An 18,745-nucleotide genomic window follows, 5' to 3' on the forward strand; every position below is an offset into this window, starting at 1 on the left:
TATTATTGTCTCTGTGTTGTACACTCTTTTTCCCCTTTTACTGCTGGGCAGAGTTGGGGATTCCAAGTCCCATCACCTGTGTTTATTGGTAACGCTGATGGGAGTTGGAGTCCAACACACATGGAGAGCCAGAGGTTCCGCTTCTTTGAAATGATGGGGGCCCAACTTACTCCAGCAGTCCTAATTAACTAGCACAGTGGTACCTCGGGTTAAGAACCTAATTCGTTCTAGAGGTCCGTTCTTAACCTGAGGTACCACTTCAGCTAATGGGGCCTCCCACTGCTGCCGCGCAATTTCTGTTCTCGTTCTGAAGCAAAGTTCTTAACCCGAGGTACTATTTCTGGGTTAGCAGAGTCTGTAACCTGAAGTGTATGTAACCTGAAGCATATGTAACCCGAGGTACCACTGTAATTCTAAAGCTTCAGCACAAATCTTTGTGTTGCAACCAGGCAACTCTACATAGAGTTGATCAGAAAGAATCCTGTGTTAGCACTGCAGGGATTTGCACTTGAGGAAACAATTCCCCAATACACTGGCAAAGCAAAGAACCCTGAGAAAAGCAGCTGAAATCTGAAGCTCCTAAATGCTGCAATTACCCCACACCCTGATCAAAACAAACAAACAAACAAACAAACAAACATATCAAAAAGCTTCCTAACAATGACAAGTAACAAAATGCAAGATGTTCATATATTTCTATCTCCTCCAGCTTCAACCCCAAAGTGAGAGCTGCCCCTTTTTCCTACAGACTCTCCTCTTGTATGTTAATAGCAGCTTGGCATACACAAAAGTCTGGCATCCTGGGGTTTGGGTGGCATCTAGTTCCACCTGTTAAATTTACATGCATTGGGCTGCCGTTAGAGGCATAGTAGCAGCACTAATGGGGGGGGGGGGATCAGCCACTCCACCTCAAAGTATTAGCAAGCAGCCTAGACCCTCTGCAGCTACAGAGAGACAGCCAGGGTCTGCGAAGGCCTGAGGAGACCTAAAAGAGAAGCGAACAACAAAACTTGGCAGGGAGTTAAGTACGCCTCTTAATCTGGTTAACGAGAACATCCAGCACACTCTGTAACAGGTCATGCAATCCAGACACTGCCAGGAGTTAGGGTGAGCACTGCAGCAGAGATCAGTTTAATTTTTCTCCCTTCAGTCCCTGCAGCAAAAATACATCTATTGGTCTGCTGGAGATTTCATGTGGAAACCAAATACTGCCATGGCTTGGTGGGGCTTTTGGGGTCCATCGTTACAAGATCCAAGAGAAATCATCCTATGTATGAAGAGTATATATATATATAAGGAGCATGTGCCTTGCAAACCACTGAGCAAAGGTATTAATAATAAAGGCTATGTCTCTTCAATTTAGTCCTCTGAAACAGCTTCAAAAACACAGGTGGTAGAGAGGTAACATAAGAAGGCTGAGTCCCAAACTAGATTTGACGTTAAACACATCTTTGCTTTTAGCATGCACGCTTTTAAAAATGCAAATATTAATTTGTTTGTATGTTTTCATTTTCTTTCTTTTTTTTTACATGATTTCTTTCCTGCTTCTCACAATTTCGTACACACCCCTCACCTTAAGGTCCCAGGGCAGATTACAACAGAATAGACAATGTTAAAACAAATAAACCCATGACAATTATAATAGCAGCTCCATCTGGGGGTTTAGGCTGATAACTTCAAATAAGGCAAATAAGGCAGAGTAAATTCCCTTTATGCCTGTTCTAATTCCATTCATTATCAGTACTCCCAGCTAATACAATCTGCATTTTAAAAAACAACAACAGCCAAACAACACTGCATGCTAAATGCAAATATAGGTTTAATGTCCAGTCTAATTTGGCTTTGGGTTGACATCATTTTACAGTTAAGTTTTCCATCACAAATGGTTTTCGTATGGCTGCAGTGATTTGCACAGGTGTTCTAAGCTTAGGGTGGAGGGTGGAGAGAGACAACAAGAAATGCAATTAAAATACACACATCTGACAGTCCATTTCACATAGTGAACAGAGACACTTACAGTGTTCGTGGCACCGAGCAAGAAGTTCCAGGTCGTCTGCATGGTAATAGTCATAACCTGAAGTCCCAAGCACCTCAAAGGGTAAATAACCTATAATAGGTGGGGCCCTGGAACACGAGGGAAGGAAAGTTGTGAGTACAAAGTTTGCCGTTTTGAGAGCTCTTTAGTGGGGGGGGGGAGCATTATCCTGAAATTATTTTATCATGTATTGCAAGAAAGATGTATTGGTTGCAATCTTATCTGCAATATGCTTGGAAACAAGTCCTACTGAATTCAATGGAGCTTACTCCTGGATAGACAGCATAGGATTGCACCATATCTTAGCTAGCGCTAAAGAGAGATTGCTTAAGAGGATGAATGGCAATGTAAATAATTATTGTTGTTAAAAGTAACCCGCCTTAAGCCTTGAGAGAGCCAATCAGAACTCACCCTACTAGTCTAAATGGGCCAATGGCCTGAGCCGATGTTAAGTCAGCTTCCTATGTATGTCGTTAAGGAGTTTACTCACTTCTTGGGATTTAAGCAGCAAATGGGGAGAGGGAAGTGAGTCATTCGTTACCAAATGCCTGGGAGGTTTTATAAGTTGACAGACGCTCAGGGTTCCCAGATAGGGAACCAATTTGTGCGCTACGGTTAGTGCTGTGTGTACATGCCATGATTATAGAAGCTGCTTCCTAAGACTCCCAACCCTTTTGTTTAAACATAGAATCATATTTCTACCCATTATGAGCACATAGTCTTAAAAGCACATGGCCAAAACCAGGGGATTTGCTGTGGTCAGAAGTCTGGGGCTTCCGTTTCCTCCCTAGCTCCTTGTCCACCAGTCCCCCGTGAAAAGCAGAGAAGGAACAATTTATGTGAAGTTGTTTTTAAATAATAATAATAATAATAATAATAATAATAATAATAATAATATGGAAGAAACCGTGCAAAGTAAGGGTAAATCATGATAACAGGTGTCAGAGCTGCCTCTAGGTCCCAGCTCACAGAGGACCAACGCCTGGTTGATGTAATGTACAAAAGTCTTTATTGAAGTTTAGTTTCCATTTCAAACCCCAGAGCGCGCAGCCCTACGTCTTGACTCTAGATCGGCGAAGTCCCCTCTGAGTCACTATCCCTTCCGCACCAGTTTAAGATCCTAGCCCGGCTCCACCTCCTGCGCTGTACCTTCCTCCTCTGGGTCCTTCTGCCCCCTGGGGTTTCCTCCTTCCTGGACTCTTCTGACGCTGACCCCCCTGAGTCTTGCCCTTCCTTCCGGCGGGCTTTAGGACCTGGCTCCCTATCTGGGCTACCTGCTGTGCCGCTCGCCTGTACATTTGAACTTGGCGCGCGCGCCCAGCCTGTGACTTTCCTCTTGACCGTTTCCCCGCTCTCCGATGGAGGCGTGGTCAATCCTGACTCATCTCCTCTCTCTGGTGGTGAGAACACTGGTCCTGATGCCTGGGACTCCTCCCCCCCACTGCGCTCTGGTGGGGAAGCTGGTCCTGATTTCCAACTGCTGCTCAGGGAGTCCCCGCTGGCCCCTTCCTTCTGGGGTTTCCCCCTTGGCACCCCCCTTGCCCTGGCCATCGGCGCTCCTTTCTGTGAATCTTCCGATTCGCTGGAGAGACTCATGGAATCTCTTTGACCACTGTCACTGCCTACACCCCCCTCGGATTCCTCCTCCTCGCTCTCCATTTGCTCCATCTCCTGTGTCTCTGCTCCTGAACCCCTGACAACAGGTGATATTTGTTTTTAACCATCTTTTAATTTTTAAGTTTTGTTTTAATAAATTAAATTAATTATTATTACTGTTTCTGAATTTAAATGTCCCTTACAGTCATCATGGCTGGCAGCCATTGATAGAGGTTCCCTCCATCAATTAATCTAACAATCACCTTTTAACACAGCAGTGGGGGTCCAATGGCCCTCCAAATGCTGTTGGACTACAATTCCCAGAAGCCCCAGCTGTTCATAGTATTTTGTAATTGTAGAGTTGGAAAGGACCCTGAGGGTCATCTAGTCCAACCCCCTGCATATGCAGGAATATGCAGTTGGCCCATATGGGGTTGAAACCAGCGCTAGTGGAGCTCTAGCTGTGAATTTGTCCCTGCCTGGAGAAGCTTCATCTATGGCCACCTATAAAATCAACCTGCTGTTAAGGGCATACTAGACTAGTAGGCTGGGTTGTTTCTCCACTTCCCACACCAACCCCAATCTCAACAAACCACAGCAAACTTGTCTGTGAGCACAGCCACCACCACTGGGGAAAGCTTTTCATTAAGCCAAGTCTCCTATGGTCAGGGAATAATCTTCGAACAGCTGTGTGACAAAATGTATACAATGACTCCTGCATAATTGTTCTGATTACACCTAAGAACAGGCCAATATATAAGTTGCAAACAGAACAACATATCCTTCCCTTCCACATAAGGCATAATTTGGCAATCTACACATTCATGCCCTCAGTCCTGCCTTTCAGCACAAGCCGAAACTTGTCTACTAAAACCTGAGTCTTGCTTTGCACTGCCAGGTAAGTAAAAATATGCACAGGACTGCAAACACTCTTTCAACAAAGAGCTTGTGTCGGCTCTCAGAAGGAACAGTTAACAGTAAATTCTGCACAATTTTGGGCAAACAATTCAGGGTAGAGATGTGTGCGTATGCACTGAGGAAACAGTTAATGCTCTTAGAAATTACGGCATTCACAAGAACAAGCTGGAGGCTTTTTATTGCATAACAGAATAACATCTTCCTTCCTTTTAGTCACTCTCAGTATGCTTTTTGCAAGAGGAAAGGCAAGTGTCACAAAGCAACCTACAAATAGGTTATAAAAACCAGCAAGATTGAATTCAGCTGGGGGGGGGGGGGCAGTGTGTTGCAAAGTGTGCTACGTATTGGGGCAACGGGAATCAACCCAAAGTGAATACTTCCCTCTCCCACAAAAATGGTACAAGAAATATGAAGGCATGTTATGTGTGTTTCTTAGGTTTATGCCTAATATTTTCAAAGATTTCACACAGATATGCTCATTGGAGACCTATAACTGGCTGAGTGGGTTGTCTTTGTATAACAGGACTGCCTAACCTGTGGCCCTCCAGATTTTCCCAGCATGGCCAATTGTGAGGAATGATGGAAATTGTTCACAACAGGTGAGCCATCCTACTGTATGTGTGAAGCAGAGCTTCATGCAGGAAAAAAAAGTCTATCAGTAGCTGCTAGACATTGACAAGCAAAATCTGAACACAACGTTGCAGTATAAACTATTCCTGCTCAGGTTTCCAGCCAAACATGCCCTTTTCCAGGTTGTTCCATTCCACCTGCCTTACTTTCCCATCTTCAGCATTCAGCTAGACATTTCATGGCTATTTAGCATGGTCAGTCCTCACTGGGCTGATATTAAGATTTCCCTCCATTAGGGCCCTTAAACTTTTTATTTGTACTTCTGAAAGTCTTGGGGCTCCCTTGTGCATGGATGGTGCTGCTTCGGCTACAGAAGGAATCCACTCTTGGGACAATAAGCTCACTACTGGAATACATGCGTAAGTTGACTAAATATTCAGGTTGAGAGGCAGCGTGACCCCAACCTCAATGAGTATTAGTTACTTGTCTCCATCCTGATTTTGGGCTTCACAAATTTAGCAGGACTCTTCTTATGTTGGCAATGGAATGCATACCAATCGATGTTTGTGGCATCCCAGAGCAAAACTACTGAGTGCGTCCATATTTGCCTGAGGGACTATCTCACTAACCGTGCAATCCTATGCATCTTTGCATAAAGAGGCACTGTGTTATAGTGGTTTGTGTAGGAGTCGGTAGAAGAAGATTGGAAGAAATTTAAAGACTATTTAGAGAAACACTGTAAAATTAAGGAATGTTAGAAGGATGCTGGAATGAAGTTATGTGGTTTTAGCAGTAATGTTACAAAGGGGTATGTAAAAATGGATTGTTAACAGGTGAGAATGTAAAGTTACAATATATTAAGATAAATTATTAAGATAAAAGCAAAAATGGAAAGGATTTGCTGAAATAACCAATTGAACTAGAATACAAAGAAGGGAGGTGTGAGGAGGTCAGGGAAACAAGTAAATGAAAGACAAGATATGGAAAGATTGACTTGTTTTTAACTGTTTTTATTTTTCTGTATTTTGTATTTTTTCTTTTCTTTTTTCTTTTTTGTAACTTTTTTGAAACTTCAATAAATATTATTTTAAAAAAATATATATATAGTGGTTTGTGTAGGATTAAAACCTGGGAGATGTGGGCTCAAACCCCCACTCAGTCATAAAGCTTTGAATGGTGGGGTGTGTACATAGCTGTAGTCTAAAAAACCAGGAAGGCACCACGTTGCAGAAAGTTGCTGTGATGCAAAGCCAATTATTTCCCATAGAGAAGTTTATCAAGGCTGCAGTCCTAGGAAAACTAAGAGAGGCTTCTGAGTATGCATGCATAGGATCACGAATTCCAAGTGTCTTTGATTACACTTTGTTTAGCTACTATTATCAGGTTCCCAAATTTTGTAGCATTTCTTTTACCTCACTAAAAATCTCCCCCACCCAAAAAACCAACAAACCCTAATTCGCTGCAAAAGTCAAACTTTCTTTTTGGTCCAGCACTTATAAATACAAGGGACATGTTGTTAACAAATTGCCAGAAAATGCTGTGGAGAGATCGTAAAGTGATTTCAGAACTGTCTGTACTGTTGAAGGAGAACAGATCCTTCAAGTAATAACAAAAGTATTAACAGTTACCTAGCTGTGATCTGCTAATGAGTTGGCGTATTAGCAGTACAAGCTGAAAAGCATACCCCCTCATTTTTAGGTTATTCATTGCTTGTAACTTCCTGTGCTGCTTGGAATTTGGACATTCTTCTTAGGATTTCCGAATAGGAAACTGGTGACTCAGCATGGTATGAAATGCAAGAATAAGTAACACAGAAATTGCAGTGTCCTATTGTACTATTGGGAAAATGGAGAATAAGGACAAGTAATGCAAATAAAACAGCAAAAGGAGGATATTGCACATCCAGGCACACACGTACACAAGTCTGCAAAGACACAGTATTAACCTGCCCCATCCCACACAAAACCCATGTTCACCTGATCAAATCTAGCTTTATAAGTCAGGCTATATGCCTGCATGCAGTTCCTTTGCTGACACTTTGCTCCTTCTTCCACATGAGTTATCAAAACAAGCCAGGAACCACAGTGAACCATAACTTCCCATTGCACATGAACTGGAAACTATGGCTTCAAAGCGAGCTTTAAAGAGCCACAGCCCTTTGTCAGTATCTTCTAGTGTGGAGGATCAGGTTTGGTATAAGTCCGGAATTTCCTGGACATAAGCGGAATATAGCAGTTGGAAGCAGTGTTGGAAATCGCTGAAATGCCCAGGAAGCCTATTATTTTGCTGAATTTCCTTAAAAAGCTCAACAACAACTTTTGTGTCTAGATTTTCATTTTTTGAAATATGGCAATCCTATTTCCGAATGTTTTGGAAGTTGAACTGACTTCTGGAATGGATTCTGTTCGGCTTCCAAGGTACAATTGTACTTTGAAATATACACGACTTTTTCCTGTGGATTCTGAAAGCTAGGATAGCCATGCCTAGACAGCATGAATAATATGCATCCAATTGGGAGAGGCTGAGTACAGTGGTAGCTCGGGTTAAGAACTTAATTCGTTCCGGAGGTCCATTCTTAACCTGAAACTGTTATTAACTTGAAGCACAACTTTAGCTAATGGGGCCTCCTGCTGCCGCTGCGCCACCGCTGCATGATGTCTGTTCTCATCCTGAAGCAAAGTTCTTAACCCGAGGTAATATTTCTGGGTTAGCAGAGTCTGTAACCTGAATCGTATGTAACCTGAGGTATCACTGTATATGAGTGGTTTCACACACTGCCTCAAGGTAGGATTTCCTGTGACTTTTTTGTTTAAAATAGTAACATGGTTTCCCATAATACTCCCCCCCCCCCAGAGCACTGTATACAATCCATAATTTGTCTTTGTAATTCTCCTCTTTCCATGTAAATAATTTAAGGCTGCCTGTGTCTGGTTTACTACTTTATTGCAAATTAACTGCTTGTATTGTCTTGGCAGATTTGACCTTTTAATAGAAAAACATACTAAGAGGTCTGTAAATTGACTAGATCTTTTTAATAAGAATATTAAAAAATTCTGGCCCAGTTTCATACCACATCAATTTCATTAGCTAAGGATCTGATTTGAAGTATAATAAGTCAACCTCTCCACTCTCCTCCCCCCATGTGGTCAAGGGGAAGATTTTAGCAGGTTTTTCTCATTTTCCTTTGGCTTGTTTTGCACAGAGACGGGATGCAATTAGTAACAAACCCTGGACAGCTTCAACAGAAGCTAACTTCAAAACATGGTTTCTTCAGCTTGTTTTAAACAGAAGCCAAAGCCTATGTTCTACTTCTGGCTGTGTGGGAGGCAGAACTATGCACTCTCAAGACTCTCATTTTCTCTTTTCCTGCTCCGACATGTCTCGTTAAACCATGGTTTAGTGGGTGTGAAGCACAAGTGCAGCCGCAAGTGATAACTACTCTTGCTTTCCCACATATTGTAGAATGATGGTTGTGCAATTCATCTGCCACAGCTGCAACAAAACATGTCTCTCCCATATTGGTCTACAGTAGGTGCTGTAACTCTCCAATGGTCTGGCTTCACCCCAAAGGCAGATTCATTAATCAAACAACAGGTTGTGCATATAAACCACAAGGTGAAATCTTAATCAGAGTTGTCTTCAAATGCTTTGACAGAATACACAAGCATTAAAAATGTGTAGAGGAGCAAGGAGGCATATTTCTACTGCATGCACAGGGCTTCTCTCAGGCCTTTGTGCATTAGGCACAAATCCTGAAAAGTCAGAGATCACAAGTGCATGGAAATTTCTAAGTGTGTTCAGTTAAATGTGTTCAATAAGCCCCACCCCTGCTTCAGACCTTTCTGCCAAACTTGGTTATTGTTTCCTTTACAGAAACGGGAAAAATTATTTACCAAGCGTGCAATTTACCTATGGAACTCATGGCCACAAGTTGCTGCAAAGGTCATGCACACATTCACACAGTGTTTTTAAAATGCTAAGATAAGCATATGAAGTTCTGTGTTTGCTAGGCTGTGAGCAATGGTAGTCACAAATGTAACATCCATACTTTGCGACAAAATAAGGTAGATTTTTTAAAAATACATTCCTTGGGTTACGGAAGCCCTTCTATTATAAAAAGGGAATCTTTGGAACCAACTCTTAACATCTGAGTATTATAACTTGGGGATCAATAGCAGATGTTGTGAAAGGAAAGAATGCTGAACTAATAAACATTTGACCCAATGTGTCAATTTTAATGCTCTCAAATTTACTTAATTCGACTATGAATCCAAATCCTGGTTAGGAATTAAGATGAGTTTGTCTTCTCCAACTCTTCCCCCCCCCCCCTTCCACCTTGAGGTGGTTTCTCCCCTCCCCTTAAAAATGCATTAATTTAAAACAAACATATCCATCTCACCTGTGGTCTAAAAACAAAAATTTCCATTCCAGGCTGTGCCTCGATGTGAATTCTTCACACGGTTCTTCCACATTGCAAAGTTCCTGCAGAAACAGATGGTAGGAGAAGGTTTTTTCCTCCTCTTTCCTCGCCCCCCCCTTTTATAAATGCAGCTCTTGGAAAACAAATACGTCTTTCTGACAAACACATGGGCCATATGGTGAATGAGGCTGCTGGGTTTGCAGGCCTTTGAAAAAACCTGATGAGAATTGCTCCCAACTACATTCCTCTACGTTCCTTGCTTATTTTATTTTTCTGTGGGTGCAGACCAAAAGGCTGCATTAACTTAGCCAAGGTTGTTAAATGAGTCAGTGTCAGAGAGAGCATTACAACCTATTGGCCCAAAGCTGCTGAACAACAAGGGTGAGAAACCTCAAGTGGACATGGTAATGGAGAAGGTTTGCAGGCCCACTTGGCAAAGGACATGGCTATTCTGTCACAAACATCATGCAACCTGATGCTTCTGCACCAGCATTGGAAATCCCACATATAGATTCACTGTGTAGCCATGTGTTGGCCCTTACCTACAGCCTTGCAAATAGGCCTACCAATTCCACTAGCCTGCCAAAACCTTTACCAGCCAGATGAGCAAGGGATGGAGAACTATGTCTGTTCTGCAACAGTCTGCTGTATTCCTGTGCTAGCCATTTAGGAGGGATGGAGTGCTCCCCCCCTCTCTCTCTCCCTCCTACCTGCATGGAATTCCTTCTCACCTCTTGCTACCAGGCTTGAACCTAAATACCAGGCTGCTATATATAGCTAAGGAAGCGAATAGCATGGCCCTATGAGTGAACTCTAGCTGACAGAAGACAGAAGGGCATGTCTGATACTCCTGGGAAGAAGGGCCTCAGTTACATAGCAGGCCTTGCACTAAGCAATTTTATATTTTTTTATAACTAAGCCCCAGTTTCTAGTGTGGGGATTGAATCCATGATGTATGAAAATTCAGTCAAGTTCCCATGATTCTACAGTCAAAACCAACTTTCAGCAGATAAGGTGATTAAACTGGTATTTGGACTATTCCACTTCAGGCTACAGGTGTGGCTCATATGAAGTGGGGTTCAATAATCCCCCCCAAGAAAACTAGCAGATCAGGCAGATGGCTAGGATAGAGCTCTTCTCGTTTACATGTATGGGTTTTCGATGTATAGGGGATTTTGCTTGTGTGCCTGTTTATTTAGATGAGCATTCAGTCATGCAAGTCCAGAAGTGCTCATGGTTTTCCTCATCTGCTGCTTGTGAGAATTGGCTTCAAGTGTTAAGTACCTTCTTTGGGCTTATAACTGGACTATGCATTCATAGAAAGTCATATGTAAGAGTCATTCTGGGATGGTACCACTTCTGGAGTACTGCCCCATACTAAAACAAAAGCAAAGCCTTCCTGCTCATGTGGAAAGCCAGGATTATCAGGAAGTTTGGTTTTTGCCAGTTGTTATATGAAAAATGGGACGCGGGTGGCACTGTGGGTAAAACCTCAGCGCCTAGGACTTGCCGATCATCAGGTTGGCAGTTCGAATCCCCGCGACGGGGTGAGCTCCCATTGCTCGGTCCCAGCGCCTGCCAACCTAGCAGTTCAAAAGCACAAAAGTGCAAGTAGATAAATAGGGACCGCTTACTAGCGGGAAGGTAAACGGTGTTTCCGTGTGCTGCGCTGGCTCGCCAGATGCAGCTTGTCATGCTGGCCACATGACCCGGAAGTGTCTGCGGACAGCGCTGGCCCCCGGCCCCTTAAGTGAGGTGGCGCACAACCCTAGAGTCGGACACGACTGGCCCATATGGGGAAGGGTACCTATATGAAACAAAAGCAAAGCCTTCCTGCTCATGTGGAAAGCCAGGATATCAGGAAGTTTGGTTTTTGCCAGTTGTTATATGAAAAATGGGACGCAGGTGGCGCTGTGGGTTAAAGCCTCAGCGCCTAGGACTTGCCGATCGAAAGGTCGGCGGTTCGAATCCCTGCGGCGGGGTGCGCTCCCGCTGCTCGGTCCCAGCGCCTGCCAACCTAGCAGTTCGAAAGCACCTCTGGGTGCAAGTAGATAACTAGGGACCGCTTACCAGCGGGAAGGTAAACGGCGTTTCCGTGTGCGGCTCTGGCTCGCCAGAGCAGCGATGTCACGCTGGCCACGTGACCCGGAAGTGTCTCCGGACAGCGCTGGCCCCTGGCCTCTTAAGTGAGATGGGCGCACAACCCCAGAGTCTGTCAAGACTGGCCCGTACGGGCAGGGGTACCTTTACCTTTACCTATATGAAAAATGCATGTGCATTCTGAAGCGGCAGAGTTCCACAGCTTCTCATATGACTTTTGAGATGTTTCAGTAATTTTTTTATGTACACTGGGTTAGGAGCCTTGGTAATTAAGCAGTATACAAATAGCTTAAATAAAATTAACAAACAGATGCTGATCTTGTGAAACTCATTAGAAGCTCTCTTCTTTTGCCCCTCTCACCCACTGAGCCTGCCCCTTTAAGACAGTGGTGGGGGTCCTCAGGCTCCAGCAGGCCAATGTGGCCCTCTGGGGCTCCCTGTCAGGCCCTCAGAAGCCTCCCTTGGCTATGCTGCTCACTTCCCCTGATTCACACCTTGAGTGACTTTGCCTGGCTGGAATACTGCCTGTGGCTTTGTCTGCATGGAGGGCAGAGAGTAGTGTGCAACTGTGTGAAGAAACCAGCCTAAAAATGCGAAGGTATAACTCACATTTGTTGCCCCAACCCACTTTTCCCATTGGCCCTGCCCACCACTAAGTGGCCCAGGAAAGAAATGCAGCCCCGGGATTGAAAACAGTTCCCTACCCTGGTTTATGACAACACTGCACTAATCAGAGAGACTGCATACCTTCAAGAACTGTGGAGTGACGAGACGAACTGTTGCTACTAGGCAGACCTGCTCTTCGTTGGCCGATCGGAATGCTCGCGCGATGGCAGACTCAAAGCCATTGTAAGAAGATGTAGGCACTGAAAGCAAAAGCACAAAGCGATGATTTGGAAGCTGAGTTTTCATTGTTGTTTGTAAAGAGGATGAGACAAATTCATGGGAGGTAAGGCTAGCCATGATTGCTATGCTCCACCTCCACTGTCAGACAGAGGGTGCTAGGAATCAGAGCTGAGGGGAGTGCTGTTGGGCTTCCCATAGACTACAGTGGGACAGATGGGGAAGGCAGAAGACATGGGAAACTCTGACCCTATAGCTTCGCTGCCTTGGGGGAAATCTTTGGGAGAAGAAAAAGCTAAGGAGTAAACCCTACACAAATCCAGAGTGGGGTCCCTAAGACGGCAACTTGTAGGCCTCCTTCCGCAACTCTTGCAGTCAAGCTGGTGCCAAACACCTTGGTCTGCTTTCCATCAGTGAGGTCAAGAGGGGGGGTCTTGTCATCTGGGCAGCCCAGGACCTCCAGACACACTGCTGGCCAGGCTTGCGCCCCAGAGAGGTCTACTTTGATTCTGCTAATGCAGTCATTTGACTTCACCCTGGGAGGGACACTCCATTGTCTCTCGAGACAGAAGGGTGCCAAACATCTGGTTGGCCCCTGTGAGAACAGAATGCTCAACTATTTGCACCTTTGATGTTATTCACTGGGGCTCTTGTTAGGTTCTTAAGTAAAGACAGCATTTCCAAAACTTTCCTGTCTACTTTTGGTTATCATCCCCCTCAGTATTCACCCAGTGCCAATAAAACCAAGCCAGCTAAACTTTCTACTTTATGAACATCCAGCATAACAAGACTTCTTTTATTTGAGAGATTATTTCAAAAATGTTGGCGCGGCATTGTTATACTGGAAAAGATTGTGAAATGGAGCTGCAAAAAGGTCGCGAAGACCTTGGACAGGGAAAAGAAAACAACTCTATTCAGTACTAAAATAGGGGCCTCCCCCCACCCTGACTGGTTTCTTTGGGGCAGGGGCAAGGGCTGTATGTCCCTGATGCAATCATAGAGCATTAGTAGCCAATTTACTTTGGATTCTCCACACATCATTCTGCTTTATTAGTTGTTTTGCAATGCTTTCCCAAAATTACTCCATTATTACTCCATTAAAATTATTACCGTCTGGAAGGGAACTCTTGCCTTACACAGTGCAACACAACCTCCCACAAAAGCAAAAATTTGACCTTTTGCTGTTAGGCAAAGATCAGAAGAAGACCTGGATGGTCGCCAGATTCTGTGTACAAATCTGTAGGCGCAGACCATCGCCCAACACAAAATAGTCTGGCATGAAAATCCCCAAACTCAGTTCCATGGGTGACTCTGAGTCAACCCCCTGGGATAGTTTATTGTTGTACATTGTTTTAATTGTCTGATTTAACCATATTTGCACATCAGTTTCTAATGCTGTGAGTGTCATCTATTTCAGAGGCTTCTACTCTGCAGCCTCTTATAGTTGTTTTAACTGCGAGTCTTTTAGTTCTTACGCTCTTACAGTTGTTTTAACTGCATGTTTTTATTTGTTTTTAGTTCTTATCTGTTTTAATTATCAGTTTTTATCCATCCATTATCCGTGTTTAATCTTGTATTTTATTCAGATGTTTTATCCTATGATTGTTTCTTTGTTCTTATTTGCTCCAACATTTATCAGTTAAAAAAAAAAAATCCTAACTGCTATTTTATTTATATGTTGTTGTTGTTTTTATCCTGGTCTGTGACCGTAATAAAGTTAATTCATTCAGTGCAACACAAGTTGGGGGCAATAAACTAGAACATCAGTGATACAGAATGTTAAAAGATTTCAGCAGTAAACTATGAAGCATAAACTGATTGCAAATGAAGTGGTAGGTCCACTGGGAAACCTCTAAAGGTACAAACAGTATTGATACCATCATCATGAGCACAAACCATCATGAATGCTCAATAACAATAAAAACATTTGGAAGACCTAAAATGATCTGGTAGAAAACAGAAGGAAAGTGGGGAAAGATTTTGTGAAGTCCATAACTGGATGTCCACTGTAATGCCATGCCCTGGCTTTATTCCACAATGCAAAAAATGATGACCCCCACATGCACTAAAAAATAAATAAATCTCGATTAACATACTGTCAGCACCAGAAACTTTAGAGGTTCAACAGGTTTAAGGCAACTATATGAGCATATGGGCAGGGGGGAGAGGGACAGTGATAATACAAAGTGATAATACAATGGCTTACCATTAGTAAAATATTTAAATTCCACTACAAATTTCACATATTCATATGTAATGGGTTCATTTGGATCTAAATTTCCTCGGGCTAAATGACAACAAAATTCTATCTGTTTTTCAGCTGAAAGAGAGAGAGAGAGAAAATGTTTTAAAAATTTCAATAGTGACCTCATCCCTTCAGAAAACTCTGGATATCCAACCCCAAAATAAAATATTTTAGAAGAAATGTAATGACATAGGCACAAAATGACAGCACTCTATGGCAAGAAAAGGCTACTTCTTTGCAACAAATTTTAATTGTGTAAACTGCTCTTGAACTAATTTTAGCAAAGAGCATTGCAGAAACGTTTTAAGTAAAAAAAATAAAATACAATAAATATCCTATTAGCATTAATCACAACAGCAGCAATTAATGTAGCTTGGCACTGTACAAACTAGAACCCAAATGCCCTCCAGTCACTACAACCAGTTTGTTCTATTCAGATGTTTTGCACTATGGAAAAAACTTCAACCGTGCTTTTGCCTTCATGCAGTGGTGTAGCGTGGGTTGTCAGCACCCGGGGCAAGACAAGTAATTTGCGCCCCCTAACCCGTGGATTTGTGCCCCCTAACCCGTGGATTTGCGCCCCCTAACCCTAACCCCCAGATGTTGCGCCCGGTGCGGCCGGCCCCCCCTGCACCCCCCACGCTACGCCACTGCCTTCAGGTTTAGAGCCCATCCTGAACTCTGACTTCTGCAAATTGGATGCAATGCTTAATAACGGCCAACAAAAATAAACCATAGTTAAGTGACACATCTTCACAAGTTTAAAATCCGATCATTTTGCCTGTGTAGCTGCTTCTTTTGATTGCCATAGGACTAAAAGTTATGCTGAGAACAAAGCTTACTGGTCTGCACTTGACAACACCTTTGTCCAAAGCACATTCACATTAATAACAGCACGCTGCAGGAATTAAATAAGACTTCTAGATTAACCCTGCACCTGAGTCATTCAATCATGCAACCTTCTTCAAGGCTGAAATAGGGCAGAGGGCACAAGACATAAGAAGCCCTGTGTGCCTCTTAAGTCCCAGTGAAGGCTTATTTTGCCAGCTTAATCAGTACTTACATGACAATTAAGCTGTCTGTAGAATCACTGGACAGAGATTCGGTTCTTTCAGCAAGGATAGGAAAACCTAATAGAGGTTCTTACATTGCCCTGGCAGAATTAAAGCCATTGCATACTGTTCTGTCCTACTTATGGGGCTAGGGTAACACAAGAAGTGATGGCCACAAACTTGGGTGGCTTTAAAAGAGGATTAGACAAATTCATGGCAGATGAACACTACTGAACTTGCAGATATGATCTGTCCATTTTATTTTATTTCAGTTTCCCGTTTCCCCCACTTTAAATTCAGTTCTTCACATTTCCACATCAATTTGTGATTTTTTTTAAAAAAAGAGAGAAATAGTCGTCATGAAAATTCAACAGGATTTTAGTATACATTCATCCTAACATACATATGTTCGTGGGAAATTTTGCCCAATGTATGCATTTTTGCAAAGCAAATTTCCCTAAAAGAATGGATTTTTGTATGTTGTTTTCACTCTTATGTGTATTTGTATGCAAATTTTACACCATAATCTCTGTAGTTTTGTATTCTTTTCTTGCACTGCAAGAACTGCCTGTGAAATTCAGAGACCTGTGAGTTTCAGAGGCTGGCTGGCTGTTAAAGTGGTATCACAGTGCTTAACATTTATGCTGTGGATGCGCCCTTGCTGTGCAGGTCTTCTCTTTCCTATCAAAGAGACAATAAACAAAATGCTACTTACCATTCAGGAAATCTGTCGCCACAGCGTTCGTCATGACCATGTGTGGAGAAAGCAGCTTGTACACATCACTCTGTTCACGTTCAGGCAGAAAGTTTAATATATTTTGGTCCACCAAATCTGACTGATACAAAAGAAGACTTTGTCATGTTCGATGGCAGAGTGTTTAAATGATCACAACACATGAAATGGCTGGTTCACACTTAAAAACAGCACTGAATAGTCACTCAACACTTGAAGACCCTCAGCCAAATATGGGAACTGCTTCTGTTGTAAGGAATTTGGATTTATGTTGACGTCAAGTGACATAAATGATTTGCTGGTGTTGTTAGATCTCTGGTGTGTGTACACATATGCAAGCCATCCAATGCTGCTGCATGAAGATGATGGGCACACATACACACACACATGAGCTGGTTCAGAGGCAGACATGTACACACAAGTCTTTTGAAAAAAGATTTAGAAGACAGAGGATGATTATTAATTACTACAATAACAGTTTTGAGATGCTATAACCTCTGTGCCAATAAATCTTGTTTACGTACGTAGTGAGTACGTAGGGAAAGGGTTTTAACCCTAATAATGTGCCAACAACCATATTGCATTCTTTTTTCCCTATCATCCTCACAACAATTTATGTACTCGGGGTACTACTATTGCCGAATTGCATATGGAAAATTGAGGCCAAATGCTCATGAACAGCACTTGAGGTGGTAAACCTTTGTCCTGAAGCCAAGCTGGTGCCAAATATACTGCTCTGATTTCCTTTGGACCACATCAAGGGGTCCAAGGAGGCCAAGAGGCGGAGTCTTGTCATCAAGGCAGACTAGGACCTCCATGAGCACTGCCCAGGCTTGTGCCCCGGGGAGGTCACTTCAGTGCTGCTAACACAGCAAAAACAGCATCAGAGGCAGCGGTTATGAGTTAATTGGTCTCTGCAGCCACAGCGGGTGCTGTGATTCTCCAGCAGTGTGACTTCACCCCCAGAGGTACACTCCATTTTTCTAGAGACAGACCGATGCCAACAAAGTGCATGACGGAGTGTCTCTCCCATTGGGGCAGGGTGAAACATTCAAACATTTAGAAAACAAGATGTCAGGGAGAAGGCTATGCAATACATCCCGATTTCTATCTTTCGTTCTTAGGGGAATTGTTTGTATGGAGCAGCATTCAGTCCCTTGAGACACAGTCAGTACCGTCATCCTTCCATGCAAGGCTTATGACCTGTTAATTATAACCTTGGGAAAGAGTAACCTGCCCAAGAATATCTAGGAAAGGCTGGAGAAAAAGGAAGCAGAACTATTCAACTGGCTCTTCAGAGACCAGGTACCTTTGGCTCTCACTCAACTATCCACCATAGCTGCACCATTCCATCAGGCTGCAAAGCGGAAGGGGAGAAATAAAGCAGAGGAAATGCTGTCCACTCTGCTGAGAGACCAAGTTTCTTTGGCTGTTCCTCAGTTGTCACCTAGCAGCAGCTATTCCATCAGGCTGCCAGACCAGTTTCCATCCCTGTATAATAGCTGCAACTTTAAGTAGTGCCTCTGCATCCCACTTTTCCCTTTGGTGTTGTGAATTTTAGACTGTTAAGCCAGACAAGAGGGTCTGCCTTGTTTTTACTGATATATAATCCTTTCTTGGAGCCTTTTTTGACTAAAGAGTGAAGTGATAACGCTTTAAATGGGGGAGGAGGGAACACCCTTGAAAAAATTGTGTCTCTCAGCCAAGAACCCAGATCTATTTCAAGCCAATGTGCTGTCAACTGAACCACGGCAGAAAACGCTTCAGCACAGGGCAGAACAGAACACAAGAAGTGTGGAGGTTGGTAGGCCAGAGGTGAAAAGGGCAAGTTAAGAATGTGCCGACTGCATTTTGACTCTGCATTTACCCTGGGTCTCTGCGGACAGCGAGGGAAAGCTGTTCTAAAGCAAAGAGAACAAGGAGGCAAAGAAGAACCCAACTGAATATCACCAGCAAAAAAAAAAAAAAAAAAGTGGGCCTTCGGCTGCACAACGTTAATGATGATGATGATGGTGTTAATGTGATGGCCTTAAAAGGCACCCATAGAAAACAGACAGTTTTGCTCAAAGCCGCAAAAGATAGCCAAGCCATCTGCACTCCTTATGGAAAAGAGAATAGTCTACAGCACAGTTAATTAGAGAAATGTCTCCCATACACTCAGGGAAAGAGATAAACAAACAAAACGCCTACTTAAGAGAGGTGGCGTCAAGCACATGAGCTTTCTCTCTAAGGA

The 18,745-nt window shown here is 43.2% G+C and overlaps 1 protein-coding gene across 8 annotated transcripts in view; it reads right to left on the minus strand.

Annotated features, from left to right (window-relative positions):
• The window catches only part of PASD1 (PAS domain containing repressor 1), a 100,599-nt gene that overhangs the window by 21,490 nt on the left and 60,364 nt on the right, over nt 1–18,745 (minus strand). For all 8 annotated transcript variants that reach the window (XM_083722835.1, XM_083722831.1, XM_083722834.1 and 5 more), the window contains exons 6-10: nt 16,495–16,615; nt 14,689–14,802; nt 12,387–12,505; nt 9,519–9,601; nt 2,018–2,124 (exon numbers count right to left, since the gene is read on the minus strand). In XM_083722835.1, coding sequence (XP_083578961.1) covers nt 2,018–2,124; nt 9,519–9,601; nt 12,387–12,505; nt 14,689–14,802; nt 16,495–16,615 — 544 coding nt within the window. The remainder of the gene's footprint in view (nt 1–2,017; nt 2,125–9,518; nt 9,602–12,386; nt 12,506–14,688; nt 14,803–16,494; nt 16,616–18,745) is intronic.

The sequence above is a fragment of the Podarcis gaigeae genome (genome assembly GCF_964106915.1).
Source record: "Podarcis gaigeae genome assembly, chromosome: Z".
NCBI lineage: Eukaryota > Metazoa > Chordata > Lepidosauria > Squamata > Lacertidae > Podarcis > Podarcis gaigeae.